The sequence below is a fragment of the Hyperolius riggenbachi genome, chromosome 1 (assembly GCF_040937935.1).
Source record: "Hyperolius riggenbachi isolate aHypRig1 chromosome 1, aHypRig1.pri, whole genome shotgun sequence".
Taxonomy (NCBI): Eukaryota; Metazoa; Chordata; class Amphibia; order Anura; family Hyperoliidae; genus Hyperolius; species Hyperolius riggenbachi.
This window is the reverse complement of record NC_090646.1, coordinates 487,635,867-487,653,675: the sequence shown is the minus strand read 5'-3', so window position 1 is coordinate 487,653,675 and position 17,809 is coordinate 487,635,867. Positions and strand designations below refer to the sequence as shown.

The 17,809-nt window shown below is 44.7% G+C and overlaps 1 protein-coding gene across 1 annotated transcript in view; it reads left to right on the top strand.

Moving 5' to 3' along the window:
- RNF212B (ring finger protein 212B) overlaps positions 1-17,809 on the top strand; it is a 440,214-nt gene that overhangs the window by 375,458 nt on the left and 46,947 nt on the right. The window contains exons 2-3 of the mRNA XM_068242405.1: positions 889-990; positions 10,614-10,666. Of these exons, the coding sequence (XP_068098506.1) occupies positions 891-990; positions 10,614-10,666 (153 nt within the window). The 5' untranslated portion in view covers positions 889-890. The remainder of the gene's footprint in view (positions 1-888; positions 991-10,613; positions 10,667-17,809) is intronic.

Here is a 17,809-nt window from a genome sequence, read left to right as displayed (position 1 = left end):
GGCCCTAGACTACGATACATACACTACACATGTACACATACAGTACATAAGCTGATAAAAAGAGTGGCACTCGCTAAACACAAGGAGAAGGGTGCCCAAGCCTCAGGGGACCCTCCCACCATCAGATCCAATCCATGCAAGAAAGAGTGTTGGAGGCTGGCACTTCCAAAAATAGAAAAAAGCTCTTTATTGAAGCATTAAAAACAGTGGTAACACAGTGTTACCACTGTTTTTAATGATTCAATAAAGAGCTTTTTTCTATTTTTGGAAGTGCCAGCCTCCAACACTCTTTCTCACATACAGTACATAGACATATGACTATGCTAGAGATTAGATTCTGAGCCCCTCTGAGGGACAGTTACTGACAAGACCAAATACTCTGTACAGCGCTGCGCAATATGTCGGTGCTATATAAATACATCAATAAAATATTAGCAGCATGCTTATTTCAGGTGGGCAATTCAGACACTGCTGCAGCCAAAAACAATCAGCAGGACAGCCAGGCAACTGGTATTGTTTAGAATTAAAATAAATATGTCAGCTTCCATATCACTCTCACTACTGTGTCACTTTAAGGCTGTAGACACACTATGAGCGCTTTCTGAGTGCTCTTCTGACCATTAGTGCTTTCTAAGCACTAAACGCTCCCATTGATTTGCATTAAAATTGCCGCAATCACGATTTTTCAAAATCACATTGATTTTAATGCAAGAAAGCACTGTTGGTCAGAAAGCACTGATGATCAGAAAAGCATTCAGAAAGCACACACAGTGTGTCTGCAGCCTTAATCTTGTTTTGCAGAATATGATTGTCAGATATTGATAGTTTTGGTGATTGGCTAGTGACCATTTATCTTTCTGCCACCAATATAAAATGTATGTCTTTCAGGCATGGAGTGGTTCCACTGCAATATTTGTTATTTGCAGCAAGGAGACAGCTTTCTTATTACCAGCTGTGGGCATATTCTCTGTCAGGCATGCACCGCTCAAGGTAAATAATTGTATTTCTTGGTGGGCATAATATAGATAGCTAATTTGATTATAGTTAGTGTATATTGCTGGGTGCACACATAGCAGAAATGCTAGCAAAGCGGAAAATGCTGCGTTTTTACCGCTAATGGAAGTCTATGGGCTGCAGGAGAAAACGCATATAAAAACGCATATGCGTTTTCTATTCGTTTTCAAACCTGCGTTTCTAAAAACGCTGGTTTTGTTGCATAATATTCATAGATGCATCGAAAACACACATAATGAAAGTCAATGGGAACGCAATGTATTGCGGTTTTCATGTGTTTTTTCCCCAAAATATTTTTTTATGCTGGATGTTCTCTTCCTGTTGTCTTCCTAGTGATTTGCATAAATGAAAATATAAAAACGCATGGAATGTATATGTGAACCGCAAACACATTAAAACACACGCAAAACGCACCAAAAATGCAGTAAAAATGCACACAAAATTAACATAAAACCTGACATATAAAACGCAGCCTGTTATGTTATGTTATGTGTGCACCCAGCCTACCAGTTGGTGCTCACTGGCGAATAGCTAATTTGATTAGTGTGTGGGCTGGTTCACGCTACAAGAGCTTTTTATGCTGGGCATGCACGGCTCGTTTTTACCGCTCCATTCTCCCATTCGATCGTTTCGCCACTCGATTCTGCAGTCAATTCTCGTATCTTCCGCTTGTTTTGCTTATCTTTTTCCATTCACCGCTATCACAAATCGAGCGGCGGAAAAATTGAGCGGGAGATCGGACATGTCAGAAATTATCTGTCGAGCCATCTAAATGTCTCAAAAATGAACCGTGTATTCCCAGCATTAAATGCTAGAGATGTGCTCGCGTTAGATAAAATTCTTCCGGCGAACTGCACTGCAGCCAATGTTAAAATACTTACATTGCCCTAGCGGTAGGCTGCGGTAAAATACCGCACCGCGCCAGTGTAAAAGAGCCCTAAAGGATATCACCTAAACAAATTTTGTTTGGATGTCTTGGGATCATCGGTATAGCAACCCAGTTGAGAGCAGTAAAATAGCAGCAGCACAAGATCAGACGCGGCACTGATATAGCAGCCTAGTGGAGTGCAGAGAAATAGCAGAAAATAGCACAGTGTGAAAGCCAGTCTGTTTCATACTGAAAATTGTGGCAAAACTTTGCCGCAATTGCATTTGCAATTCTTGTTGAGGACCCACCCTTTACCCCCCCTTAAGGACCAGCGCTAGTTTGATTGATCTGTGCTGGGTGGGCTCTGCAGCCCCCAGCACAGATCAGGGTGCAGGCAGGGAGATCAGATTGCCCCCCTTTTTTCCCCCCTATGGGGATGATGTGCTGGGGGGGTCTGATCTCTGCTGCCTGCGAGTGGCTGGCGGGGGGGGCACCTCAAAGCCCCCCTCCGCGGCGAAATGCTCCCCCTCCCTCTCCTACCTGGCCCCCTTTGGTAAGCCGGGCTGCACAGGACGCTATCCGTCCTGTGCAGCCAGTGACAGGCTGTCTCCTGTCACATGGCGGCGATCCCCGGCCGCTGATTGGCCGGGGATCGCCGATCTGCCTTACGGCGCTGCTGCGCAGCAGCGCCGTACAAATGTAAACAAAGCGGATTATTTCCGCTTGTGTTTACATCTAGCCTGCGAGCCGCCATCGGCGGCCCGCAGGCTATTCACGGAGCCCCCCACCGTGATTTGACAGGAAGCAGCTGGCGACGCAGTACTGCGTCGCTGGTCCTGCAGCTGCCACTTTGCCGACGCACGTTATGAGTGTGCGGTCGGCAAGTGGTTAAGGAACGAGCATCGCTCCCTGAAGGTTTGCAAACAGAATTAGGTGCACGTCTTCTACTGTGTTTCCTGTCTGTGAACCTTGTTGCATTGTGGGAAATAGCTGTTTACAGCTGTTTCCAACTGCCAAAAAAAGCAAGCTGCAGCTACTTCCAGTGACATCACCTGCCAGCAGTAACAATCTCACCATGTGATAAATGTCAAGTAAGTCAGGGAGAGGAAATAATTTACAATGGGTAACTGACTAAATCATTTAAACATAATGATTGTAAAAGCACTTTTTTATTACATTATTTTTAATGGAGTTCCTCTTTAAGTACACATACATACAAGCTATGGTCTCATGTCAAAAAGCTAAGAATAAAATCATCTTTATAAGGAAAAGTCCCAGAAAAGGCAATGCCCAGTCCTTAATCCATACCAGCATAATGCCATATACTCAAGCATTCCTGCAGTAAGAATTATAGGCAGCAGTGCTAGGGAGGAATACTTGGTGACACTAGCACACAGATGGATTGAAGTTTGTGCTTCCTGTGGTCAGATTTTCATGTGCATGGTATTATAATCATCCCTTTTGACCCACTTCTGTATGTTTCTACTAATCCCCTGGTCAGCTGATTGTCAGCCTGTGCACTTCAAAGCTGCTCAGTTTCACTAATCACTAGGCAGTTGGAAAAGTTTCCGGCTGTTGTAGGTACAGGTTGCCCTTTTACATACTAGCAGCCACTCCGAAAGGTTTTTTTTTTTTTATATATAATCTTTTCATGCACAAAGTCTTAGATGACATATTTCCTCTAGACTAAACTTCACGTATTATCTCTCATTTCTGGTTTCTTCCAGATTAGTTGGCTTGAGCAGTAGAAAAAAAAGTCTAAATAAGTGCTGATTGGAATGAGTACTACTGGTTGATTAAATGCTGCTGAAGACTGCAGTTGTGTTGGCAGTGATTCAAGGCAGAACTGAGCTGCTCTGTGCCCTAGTGCAATTAGCTGGATGCTGGCTACAAGACATTATTTGATAAAATAAAGCCATTTAAAGGGAACCTAAGATCAAATAGTACAAAACAAACAAACAAAAAAAATGATACATACCCGGGGCTTCCTCCAGCCCCCTTCAGGCTGATCAGACGTTGCTCCCAGGCCGATTGTATCCTCCGCTAGGTGACTCGGTAATGCATTCTGTCGGGGAGAATTGTGCATGCATGGCTGGGCCGCGTGCCCTATCGTGCAGGAGCAGAATGCTCCCGGTGATGGGAGCATGTGCGGCTGGACTGCGCCTGCACCGACTGAATTTGACTGAATGGATTACCGGGCCGCTTAGCATAGGATCCAGGCGGCCTGGGAAGACAGCAAGGGACCGATCAGCCTGAAAGGGGCTGGAGGAAGCCCCAGGTATGCATAATTTTTGTTCTATGCTCTCAGGCACACTTTATGTAATTGTATATACTTATTTACTCAACATTTATCACAGTACACTACTTATGGGGTCTGATTCACAAAAAAACACAACAGCTGTTATCCTAGGTGACCTGCAGTGGTGCAGAAAAAAACCTTATTTGTCCTGATCAAAAAAGTGCACATGCATGACAGTTATACATTGACTAAGTGTTCACCAATCATTGCAATGGCCTCATATGACCTAGGATGGCTGCAGCGATTGCCAGCATATAGCAGGTCATTCTATATTTTTTGTGAAATGTCTACAGCGTCTAATTATTTATTTATTTTTTGCAGACTGTTTTTATTTAAAGAGACACTGAAGCGAAAAAAAAAATGATATAGTGAATTGGTTGTGTACTATGAATAATTACTAGAAGATTAGCAGCAAAGAAAATATTCTCATACTTTTATTTTCAGGTATATAGTGTTTTTTCTAACATTGCATCATTCTATAATATGTGCAGATTACACAACACTCAGCATTCAAAATGAGTCTTTCAGAGCAGTCTGTGAAGTAATGACCTCTCCTCTAGCAGAGAAAAAGTAAACAGTTCACTTACAGTTGAGATAATAAAAGTCAGATAACAGCCCTCTCCACGACTAACTTAGTCGGAGAGCTTAATGGCTTGTTTGCATAGAGATAACAACTGGAGTTTCTCAACTCTTCCTGTACTGGAAACAATTAGACTGATCTTAATGTTTTATTTCTTAGCTGTACTACACATACAAATCATAATATCATAATTTTTTTTTCGCTTCAGTGTCTCTTTAAGAGGAACTGCACTGAAAATAATGTAATGAACAAAATTGCTTATTTTTTACAATATTTATTCTGTTTTCTGAAGCCAGTTTACTCTGTGTTCCAAAGCCAGTAGAAGTAATAGCTGGTTTCAGAGAAAACTCTGGCTGGATTCATTGTAGTCCATTTCATAATGCATGCATTATAATGACTGTGAACTGCAATGTAGACTTGACATAGACTTTAATATGAAGCCTGCATGCAGCGATACGCTACAACGCAGTACTGTGAACAGGCCCATAGAATTGCATGGGCATTGAGGTGACATGCAGAATTATTCTGCAACGCAACTGAGCACTGTGAACTAGCCTTCTGGGAGGAGGACAGCTAAACAACCTAGTCTGAGATGTCACTAGGAGAACAGGGTTACATACCAATAATAATAATAATATATACTGTACATATAGGAAGTGTTTCTGATGCTGAAACCAGGATAATTCAGGTTAAAGTAGGTATCCTGAATATTTTACTACATTCTACCATATGTCAGTATGGTGCTTCTTAAACAATTTTTGACATAAACAGATACATTTTACAAACATAGAAAAACAGTGTTGGGACTGACCTCTCCAGCATCCAGAAGGACACATGCAACACGTGCTTCTCCTCCCAGACATTCTTTATGATACATCTCTATGGCACTGCACCATAGAGAAGGAACTGGGAGGTGGAAGACCGGTTGAATCTCGAGGATCCTGGAGAGGTGACTAATGAACTTCTCCAGTTTGCTGTGCACTACACGGGGTTGGGGGTGTAAAGCGGGGGGGGGGGGGGGGAATCATCTGGCTACCTACCCTTTGGGGGAATTATATGGCTATCTGTATGGGGGGGGGGGGGGGGGGACCTGACTACCTAAACCTGAATGGGGGGAGGAAAGGGGGGGTCATCTGGCTATCTACACTTAGGGGGATCATTTGGCTACCTTTACTGGGTGGGTCATCTGACCAGGGCTGTGGAGTCGGAGTCGGGAAAAAATGCACCGACTCCGACTCCTAATGAATTTGTAACTGTAATTAAAATCGAAAATATGATAAAATGTTCTATTTCTCAGATAATAGTCATTAAAAATAATGTATATATACACTATATATACAGTAATAGCCGTGCTTAGTCCACAAAAATGAAATAAACCAATCAAAATGAGTTACTTGTGCTGCTTCAATAAAGCAGTCCCCGTATTTTTAAGGTCAGATATACATATCTGATTGTGACTGTATATATGATGTGTACACAGGAATCTCTTATATATACTAAATAACATCTATGCTGTAAGAATAAAGCCTGATGTGTAGCTGTGTCACTAATAGAGATGGTCAATGAGATGGAAATAATTCTGCGTTGATGCTGATTTATGCAAATGTAGGCACTCCCTTTGCTGATGAAATCAAATAATTTGATATGTTGTTAAAATTTGGTTTGGTGACTACAAATTAAAGAGTACCTGAGACGGATGAAAAGTAAAGTTTTATACATACCTGGGGCTTCCTCCAGCCCCCTTCAGGCTAATCAGTCCCTCGCTGTCCTCCACCACCCGGATCTTCTGCTATGAGTCCTGGTAATTCAGCCAGTCAGCGCTGTCCGGCCGCATGCCGCTCCCACAGCCAGGAACATTCTGCGCAATAGTGCTGCACAGGTGAAGTATGCTCCTGGTGGCGGAGTGTGTGCATGCGCACTACGCCCGACTGGCTCAAGTACCTGGACTCATAGCAGAAGATCGGAGTGGTGGAGGAGGACGAGGGACTGATTATCCTGAAGGCGGCTGGAGGAAGCCCCAGGTATGTATAAAACTTTAATTTCATCTGTCTCAGGTTTACTTTGTTACACAGTAGTACTCTACATATGCACTCCCCACAGAGCTGCAGGGAATCCACTGAGAATGCTGTGCACATTGAACACAGAGGTGTTGTCTGTTTACAATCTCCTCATTCCCCTGCAGAGTACCTGTACATCACTCTTACATGTACCCACACTTACATTGCCTAGGGCCTGATAGATGTTCTTTGTTCCGGTTTGTACCTTTTACAAGTACTCTTACCAAGGACTAGTTTTAGTCTAAAGGGAATAAATATAGTAGTCTACATATCCTTCTCACTTCAGTTGTCTTGTAAAATTCCTAAGCGTTGGCAGTTAAGAGAGGAATTTCATGTTACATACTTTTAATCAACAAAATTGTAATATGCAAATTAGAGGAGTCGGAGTCGAGGAGTCAGAGTCGGTGGAATCCTAAACGTCGGAGTCGGTGGATTTTTGGACCGACTCCACAGCCCTGCATCTGACTACTTGTACATGCATGGGGGGGAGAGGGAAGGGGGGTCATCTGGCTACCTACACTTGGGGGCAATCATTTGCCTACTTGTACTGGGGGTGGGTCATCTGACTATGTGACATCTGTGTGACTTTCACAGTGCGATGTTAGCGTTGCATTGTAACGCGTAGCGTTATGGTATCGCACTGCTGCAGTGCGTTACCTCTAAACGCACACGTTACCAGGTACAGAAAAGCATACTTTTCATTGACTGTTTATTTTACTGTACCTACTTTATGCGATGGTAATGCAGTATTAATCTGGGCGACCACTTTTTTTGTTTCGTTGCATGCTAATGTTGCAATTTTACGACGCAATATCCTACTGTGAACCTAGCCTTAAAGTTGAATTTACTGTAGCTTTTCCTACCACAGAAATGGAAAGGCTGAAGCAGGACTTTGCCCAGGGCTAACCAGATTTGGAAGGCTGTTATTAATTTACATTTTAATTAATTAAGCTATTATTAATAATTTAGCTACTGAAGCTGATGTAGACCTTTAGATGGGAGGCTGAAGGCCTTCCAGCTTTTCTCGTGCACCAAGCCAGGTGCCACTCAGCATGGGCAGTGGAGAGTCGTGCCACTGCATTGATTCACATCTGACCATGGCTGTGGCACCATTTGTCAATGCTGGGATTACAAATGCTGCCATCTGGCTGTATAAAATATAAGCCAAAGGTGCTCAGTGACAAGTGTGCATTTTAGCCATCCATATGCAACAGAACTGTGTGCAAAGTTCCAATTCAGGAACTGCTTATTCTGTTCATTGTAGATAAAAAACCCATGAGAAGTCAAATTTAAAGAGGATCTCCAGCCTAAACAAACATACTGTCATTAAGTTACATTAGTTATGTTAATTAAAATAGATAGGTTATATAATCTGTTACCCACCCTGTTTTAAAAGAACAGACAAATGTTTGATTTCATGATGGCAGCCATCTTTTTGGTTGAAAGGAGGTGACAGGGAGCATGAGACACAGTTTCAACTGTCCTGTGTCCTGAGCACCTCTCCCAGTTGCTAGGCAATGTGAATAACAACATAGGAAATCCCATCATGCTCTGCACAGCATCAGGGGAAAAAAGCCCTGGCTTTTTTTCTTTGATGGGTGGAGCTTAGGTAAAAATGCAGCTAAAAATGATGCTTTGGTAAGAAAAACAAAGTTCTGATGCTGTGAAATTGTTAAAGAAACACCAAGCCTTTTCAGTTCTGCTGAGTAGATTTTTAGTCCGGAGGTTCACTTTAAAGAACAAGCGACACACATGCTAACCTAGCAATAAAAAACACATATATAAGTAGATAAATACTACTTCTACTTACATAACAGATGTATTGTTCTATCCACGTAATGATTCCTGTGAATTTTATAAAAGAAAAGCACAAAATCCTATTACAGGCAGTGGCCATTTTGCAAAGCTAATGCTGACATCATATCCTCCCTGACTCTTGTTTTCCCGCCTCCCTTCTCTTGCTCATTGTGTATTCATTAGCTGCCCTCCTCCCAGAGTCTTTTTTTTATTTACACATCCAATCACTGAGTCATCTCAGCCTTGCTTGTAAACACAAGTGATCAGCTAGGCAGGGAAATAAATGGAAGAGGAGGAATATATTATAGATAAAAAGAACTCCCAGCATTCAAAAGAACTCCCAGCATTCAACTTTTTGACACTGTTTGGCACTAGGGCCAGTGCTCCTAAAGTATGTGATAACTCCAAACCATAACAGCAGAAAACGTTTTGAATGCAGGATTAGCATCTTTATCACTTAATACACTCAGACCAGTTGCTGTAGAATTTTTTTTTTTTTTTATGGTGACAATACCGCTTTAAGATCACATCTCTAGTAGCCTGTGCTTCCACTAATGCCTCTTTCACATGGATGGCTGAACAGCCCTCTGGATGCACAGTTCCTACTATTATTTATTTATTGTATTTATAAAGCACCAACATATTACGCAATGCTGGACATTAGTTTAGGTTACAGACAACATTTAGGGGTGACATACAGCAATACAAGAATACAAGAAAAACCAGATCACGCAGCACAGTATGAAGCACAGACTACACGCAGCACAGACTATAACTTGACCACTTCCCTGTTCCCTGCCACAGGTTACTTCCCCTTAACGGACTCCCGAGGCAAACAGAGCTATCTATTTTTACTTTTCTATATCAAAGTGAAAAAGTGAGTGAATATGCTGCCTGATACGTAATACAGTTATCCAAGTGGTGCAACATCCTGTAGCAAACAGGTTTAAATTGTAATCCACAATGTAGGCAGAGAGTCCAGGAGCAACTCACTTGTATCATAAGAACTTCAATACTTTAATCAACAATCTTCTTGAAACGTTTCAGCAGTAAAAAGTACATTATACTTATCAATTCCACAAGAAAGTGATGCAGCATGATGGATAAGGTTAGCAAGAAGTGCGGAGGAATAACGGTCGACAATCGTTTCGCCCCGCCATTGGGGCTTTATCAAGACCTATTGCCCCTCTCCACCGCACTGCCCGTTTTATATCCCATGCCCCTCCCCTTCCCTCAGGTACCCGGCCAATCCACTGCACGCCCCTCAATAGGTCTCATCTGTGTCCCATTGGGACGCGGAAATTGTGCGTGTCCACGTTCCAAGGACGGCATGACAGTGGAGCGCGGAAGTGACGTATCTGCCGTAGAGAGGAAGTAATATGAGCGTCGCGAATGCACTAATGGGACACAGATGAGACCTATTGAGGGGCGTGCAGTGGATTGGCCAGGTAGGCCATGAGCAATGTCCATAACATCTATAATGCAAAGAAAGCCCAACAAGATGAATCAGAGCAAGTGAGGCACTAACACCGCTATATTACCCAAAGGCGGCGTTTCGGACCAATGTCCTTTCTCAATGGGATGGCAGGTGGCAACTTAGGCAGGTAGAAGGCGGTGGCGTCAGCGGTTCCCATTCAATTTAAAAACAGTGTTAGTTTCTACAAGGTTCCTCTAGTGCTGCGATTTTGTAGTGTTTTTTTCTCCTTTCAAATTGCAGATGGCACATTGCACATCCACGAGGTTATTGAGTGATTTTCCCAGTTTTATCTATATGATATGAAAGATTAGGCTCATGTTGTTTGCAGATGTAGTATACCGGTAATGACATGATGTACAGGTCATGTAGTTTTACTAAGTATTACAAGAAATAGTAGTCACACCTTCCTGCTGTGCAATAAAGGATGCTGCTGAATTGCGTTTGAACATTGTCCTCCGCACTCTTAGCCAGCATGTATTTTTAGTTAATATCTAACAAAGTCTTGTTTGCCCCTTGTACAGATTATTGCAGAGTATGCAGAACTGCTTGCAAATACCTCCCCATTACAGAGAATGTGAGTATGAATACCGCTGAATCACATCTGAGGTGATTTTTGAAATTCTTTGGTTGTGAATAGGGATGTGAACTTAACATTGACTAGGCATTATTTTTAAAGGTAATGCTCTGTTTAAACTTCTGTGTGTTTTACCTAAACTATGCCCAGGAATAGTTACATACAGAAGGAGAGTGGGTCTGATTCTTGAAGCTGCGCTGCTATACCAGTGCGAGCTCCATGAGAGCACCACGAGCGATGTGTGAAAAAAGCAGCAGTGCCGGTATTTTTACCACTGTGGGAAAACGCACATTGCTCTCACTGCACTGGGATTGGGAATCTTTATGTGCATTTTCGCATGCGTTTCCTTTAAGTTTGACCCCTGCCTGAATCTGCTTCACCCTTTGCAAAATTGTGCATCACCCCACAAAATTCAGTTTTGTGGGAAGGGAAAAATAAAAAAAAATATGCAATTCATGCTTACGTCAAAATGTAATTCATAGCGACACACTTGAAGTGGTTTATTAACCCTCCTGGCGGTCTATTAGAAACTGCCAGGGGGCAGCACAGCAGTTTAAAAATAAAAATGTAAATCATGTAGCGAGCCTAGGGCTCGCTACATGATAGCCTCTGCACAGCGGCATCCCCCCGCCCGCTTCAGGAAATCTCGTTCAAGGAACGGGATTTCCTGAAGGGCTTCCCCCGTCGCCATGGCGACAGGGCGGGATGACGTCGTGACGTCAAAGGGAGTCCCGATCCACCCCTCAGCAGGGGCTTACCTCCAGGGAGGTCAAAACCCAATACAGTTATGTGAGGGCCGTTACACGGGCAGATTTGTTCCTATGGCTAGAGATGGCCAGTGAGATCCTAATAATTCCAGTTTGTGAATTATATACAGCTTGCAACTGGATCCAGCAGGAAAAACATTATACATGGGCAATATGACCCTATAAGCTGGGGCATCGATAAAAATGGAAAACCCCATTTTGATGAACATCTTTTACATTTCAGGTAGCATTTGTCATCCCAAAACAATCTTCATCTGAAGTTTCTTACAGTAGAAGGTTTGGAGTGGCAAACCTAGCTGTTGGTTAGCTGGGTGCATAACCAGGGTGCAAAGCTACACCCGATGTATCAAGCAAAAGTCTAGAGTTGGTTAGCACACTATTCAATTAATGTTGAAGCGGTTATTCTTCAGTGCATGTGTCAACACTGCACTTGAGAGTTTTTGTGGGCTATGGGCTTCATCAGATAGTGCAGACATACAAGAAGTTTTTAGTATCAAGCAGATACTGTAAACCATTTTGCCTCCCAAGCTTTTACTACTGCTTCTGTGAAAAGGCAAAGGGAATAGAATTGTTTTATTCATAGCAAGAATAAATGTATTTTTTCCATTCTAAAAAGTTATAATGTGATTTAGTAACTCTGATTCTTGAGAAGTGTGAATTTAACCACTTGAGGACCACAGGCTTTTCGCCCCTTAAGGACCAGAGCCTTTTTTTCCATTCAGACCACTGCAGCTTTCACGGTTTATTGCTCGGTCATACAACCTACCACCTAAATGAATTTTACCTCCTTTTGTCACTAATACAGCTTTCTTTTGGTGCTATTTGATTGCTGCTGCGAGTTTTAGTTTTTATTATAGTCATCAAAAAATACATGAATTTTGACAAAAAAATTACTTTTTTAACTTTCTGTGCTGACATTTTTCAAATAAAGTAAAATTTCCTATACATTTGAGCGCGAAAGTGATTGTGCTACATGTCTTTGATAAAAAAAAACCCATTCAGTGTATATCTATTGGATTGGGTAAAAGTTATAGCGTTTACAAACTATGGTGCCAAAAGTGAATTTTCCCATTTTGAAGCATTTCCGACTTTTCTGCCCACCTGTCATGTTTCATGAGGTGCTAAAATTCCAGGATAGTATAAATGCCCCCCAAATGACCCCATTTTGGAAAGAAGACATCCCAAAGTATTCACTGAGAGGCATGGTGAGTTCATAGAAGATTTTATTTTTTGTCACAAGTTAGCGGAAAATGACACTTTGAGACAAAAAAAAAAGTTTCCATTTCTTCTAACTTGCGACAAAAAAAAATGAAATCTGCCACGGACTCACTATGCTCCTCTCTGAATACCTTGAAGTGTCTACTTTCCAAAATGGGGTCATTTGTGGGGTGTGTTCACTGTCCTGGCATTTTGGGGGGTGCCTAATTGTAAGCACCCCTGTAAAGCCTAAAGATGCTCAATGGACTTTGGGCCCCTTAGCGCAGTTAGGCTGCAAAAAAGTGCCACACATGTGGTATTGCCGTACTCAGGAGAAGTAGTATAATGTGTTTTGGGGTGTATTTTTACACATACCGATGCTGAGTGGGAGAAATATCTCCGTAAATGACAATTTTTAGATTTTTTTTTTTTACACACAATTGTCTATTTACAGAGATATTTCTCCCACTCAGCATGGGTATGTGTAAAAATACACCCCAAAACACATTATACTACTTCTCCTGAGTACGGCGATACCACATGTGTGACACTTTTTTGCAATCTAGGTGCGCTAAGGGGCCTAACATCCTATTCACAGGTCATTTTGAGACATTTGGATTCTAGACTACTCATCACGGTTTAGGGCCCCTAAAATGCCAGGGCAGTATAGGAACCCCACAAGTGACCCCATTTTAGAAAGAAAACACCCCAAGGTATTCTGTTAGGAGTATGGGGAGTTCATAGAAGATTTTTTTTTTTTGTCACAAGTTAGCGGAAAATGACACTTTGTGAAAAAAAAAATACAAATCAATTTCCGCTAACTTGTGACAAAAAATAAAATCTTCTATGAACTCATCATACACCTAACAGAATACCTTGGGGTGTCTTCTTTCTAAAATGGGGTCACTTGTGGGGTTCCTATACTGCCCTGGCATTTTACGGGCCCAAAACCGTGAGTAGTCTGGAAACCAAATTTCTCAAAATGACTGCTCAGGGGTATAAGCATCTGCAAATTTTGATGACAGGTGGTCTATGAGGGGGCAAATTTTGTGGAACCGGTCATAAGCAGGATGGCCTCTTAGATGACAGGTTGTATTGGGCCTGATCTGATGGATAGGAGTGCTAGGGGGGTGACAGGAGGTGATTGATGGGTGTCTCAGGGGGTGGTTAGAGGGGAAAATAGATGCAATCAATGCACTGGGGAGGTGATCGGAAGGGGGTCTGAGGGGGATCCCAGGGTTTGGCCGAGTGATCAGGAGCCCACACGGGGCAAATTAGGGCCTGATCTGATGGGTAGGTGTGCTAGAGGGTGACAGGAGGTGATTGATGGGTGTCTCAAGGTGTGATTAGAGGGGGGAAATAGATGCAAGCAATGCACTGGCGAGGTGATCAGGGCTGGGGTCTGAGGGCGTTCTGAGGGTGTGGGCGGGTGATTGGGTGCCCTAGGGGCAGATTAGTCTCTAATCTGATTTGATAGGGGGTGATTGATGGGTGATTGATGGGTAATTAGTGGGTGTTTAGGGTAGAGAACAGATGTAAACACTGTACTTGGGAGGTGATCTGACATCGGATCTGCGGGCGATCTATTGGTGTGGGTGGGTGATCAGATTGACCGCAAGGGGCAGGTTTGGGGCTGATTGATGGGTGGCAGTGACAGTGGGTGATTGATGGGTGGCAGTGACAGGGGGTGATTGATGGGTGATTGATAGGTGATTGACAGGTGATTGACACGTGATCAGTGGGTTATTACAGGGAATAACAGATGTAAATAATGCACTGGCGAATTGATAAGGGGGGGTCTGAGGGCAATCTGAGCGTGTGGGTGGGTGATTGCGTGCCCGCAAGGGGCAGATTAGGGTCTAATCTGATGGGTAACAGTGACAGGTGGTGATAGGGGGTGATTGATGGGTAATTAGTGGGTGTTTCGGGTAGAGAACAGATGTAAACACTGCACTTGGGAGGTGATCTGATGTCGGATCTGCGGGCGATCTATTGGTGTGGGTGGGTGATCAGATTGCCCGCAAGGGGCAGGTTAGGGGCTGATTGATGGGTGGCAGTGACAGGGGGTGATTGATGGGTGGCAGTGACAGGGGGTGATTGATAGGTGATTGACAGGTGATCAGTGGGTTATTACAGGGAAGAACAAATGTAATTATTGCACTGGCGAATTGATAAGGGGGGGGTCTGAGGGCAATCTGAGCGTGTGGGCGGGTGATTGGGTGCCCGCAAGGGGCAGATTAGGGTCTAATCTGATGGGTAACAGTGACAGGTGGTGATAGGGGGTGATTGATGGGTAATTAGTGGGTGTTTAGGGTAGAGAACAGATGTAAACACTGCACTTGGGAAGTGATCTGATGTCGGATCTGCGGGCGATCTATTGGTGTGGGTGGGTGATCAGATTGCCCGCAAGGGGCAGGTTAGGGGCTGATTGATGGGTGGCAGTGACAGGGGGTGATTGATGGGTGATTGACAGGTGATTGACAGGTGATCAGTGGGTTATTACAGGGGGGATAGACATACAGTACACAGGGGGGGGGGGGGGGTTCTGGGGGGGGGACTGGGGAGAATCTGAGGGGTGGGGGGGGTGATCAGGAGGGAGCAGGGGGCAGTTTAGGGTTAAAAAAAAATAGCGTTGACAGATAGTGACAGGGAGTGATTGATGGGTGATTAGGGGGGTGACTGGGTGCAAACAGTGGTCTGGGGGGTGGGCAGGGGGGGGGGGGTCTGAGGGGTGCTGTGGGCGATCAGGGTGCAGGGGGGGAGATCAGTGTGCTTGGGTGCAGACTAGGGTGGCTGCAGCCTGCCCTGGTGGTCCCTCGGACACTGGGACCACCAGGGCAGGAGGCAGCCTGTATAATAGGCTTTGTATACATTACAAAGCCTATTATACAATGTACATGCGGCGATCCGGGTGCTAGTAACCCGCCGGCGCTTCCGAAATGACGCGATCGCCGCATAACCACGCCCGAAGCCGCCCCGCCGATGGGCGTATTGCGGTCGTTTGGGCCCGGTCTTTGCCGACGCCCATCGGCTGGGCCGGTCCTTGAGTGGTTAAAGGATACCCGAAGTGACATGTGACATGATGAGATAGACATGTGTATGTACAGTGCCTAGCACACAAATAACTATGCTGTGTTCCTGTTTTTCTTTCTCTGCCTGAAAGAGTTAAATATCAGGTATGTAAGTGGCTGACTCAGTCCTGACTCAGACAGGAAGTGACTAGTGTGACCCTCACTGATAAGAAACTCCAACTATAAAAAAGTTTCCTAGCAGAAAACGGCTTCTGAGAGCAAGAAAGAGGTAAAAAGGGGAAATTCTCATCAGTTACCGTCACACTGTAGTCACTTCCTGTCTGAGTCAGGACTGAGTCAGCCACTTACATACCTGATATTTAACACTTTTAGGCAGAGAAAGAAAAAAAGGAACACAGCATAGTTATTTGTGTGCTTGGCACTGTACATACACATGTCTATCTCATCATCTCATTCACATCATTTGAGGCCCACACTATCCGCCTCTACAATCCCCTCCCAGCCATTGTTGCAGTCTTATACCGCCCTCCGGGCTCCACACAACAATTTCTCGACAACCTTGCCTCCTGGCTCCCACACATCCACTCCTCTGACCTCTCCACCATCATCCTCGGGGATTTCAATATTCCCATCAATGAACCCAAGAACTCTGTTGTGACCCGGCTACTCACCATAGCCAACTCACATGGCCTAGTACAACACACCAACGCCCCCACTCACACTGCACGTCACACTCTCGACCTTATATTCACTAAATCCACCACCATTGCAGACCTCGACATTGCACCATTTCCACCCTCAGACCATTACCTTCTCACCTTCAACCTCCTCACGGAAGGCACCTCCAAACGGCCCGCCCACCCACCCACCTGGCTGATGGCAGCGAGACCTACGCAAGCTCAAATCTGGCGTCCTTGCTGACTCCCTCCATGGCTTACCTGGCTGATGGCAGCAAGACCTACGCAAGCTCAAATCTGGCGTCCTTGCTGACTCCCTCCATGGCCTCTCCTCCACTATCCCCACCCTAACATGTCCTAATCTTGCTGCAGCTCAGTATCACCAAACCTTTTCATCAGCCCTAGAGAAAGCTGCTCCACCAATATTCCGCCGCAACCGACCCCCAGCCCTGGCGCACTACCCATACTCGCAACCTCCAGAGGGAAACACGTGCCACTGAACGAAACTGGAGGAAAACTCGACTAAACCAGGATTAACCAGACTAACCTGCTGCAGTTCCACACTGCCCTTGCTCATGCGAAGCAGGAATACTTTACCAAGCTCATCGGAGCACAAGCTTCCAATCCCCGGCGTCTTTTTGGCACCTTCAACTCCCTGCTTAAACCCACCCCCCCACCTTCTGTTTCCTCCCTCTCTGCCACAGATTTAGCCACCCACTTCACCAACAAAATAGTCTCCATCCATCAGGAAATATCCAATCTTCAATCTTCACCTCCCACCCGCTCACAACCAACTCCTCCTCCACCCTATCCTCCCCTCACCTCCTTCACTCCTACTACCACTGAGGAAGTCATCCACCTACTGCAGACTTCCCATACCACTACCTCTCCCCTTGACCCTATCTTTTCTGATCTACTTCAGCCTCACTTCACAGATCTGGCCCCAGTCCTCACTACCCTGTTTAACCTCTCCCTATCCACAGGCACCTTCCCATCAGACTTCAAGCAGGCCACAGTACTGCCCCTGCTCAAGAAACCCTCCCTCGACCCCTCGCTACCCTCCAACTACCGCCCGATCTGCCTCCTCCCCTTCGCCTCAAAACTCCTTAAGCGTCTGGTTCACAAACGCCTGACCCAGTACCTCAATGCCAACTCACTACTAGACCCACTGCAATCTGGATTTCGGCCTGCCCACTCAACCGAAACTGCTCTCACCAAAGTGGTCAATGAACTTGACTTAGCTAAAGCTGAAGGTAAATACTCCATCCTCCTCCTCCTCCTCCTCCTTGACCTTTCAGCAGCTTTTGATACAGTAGATCATCCCCTACTCCTCCAGTCCCTCCAATCCATGGGCATTCACGATCTCGCCCTGACCTGGCTTTTGTCCTACCTCTCCAACCGCTCCTTCACGACCGCCTTCAATGAGTCCTTGCCCACCCCCAACCACCTCTCAGTGGGAGTTCCCCAAGG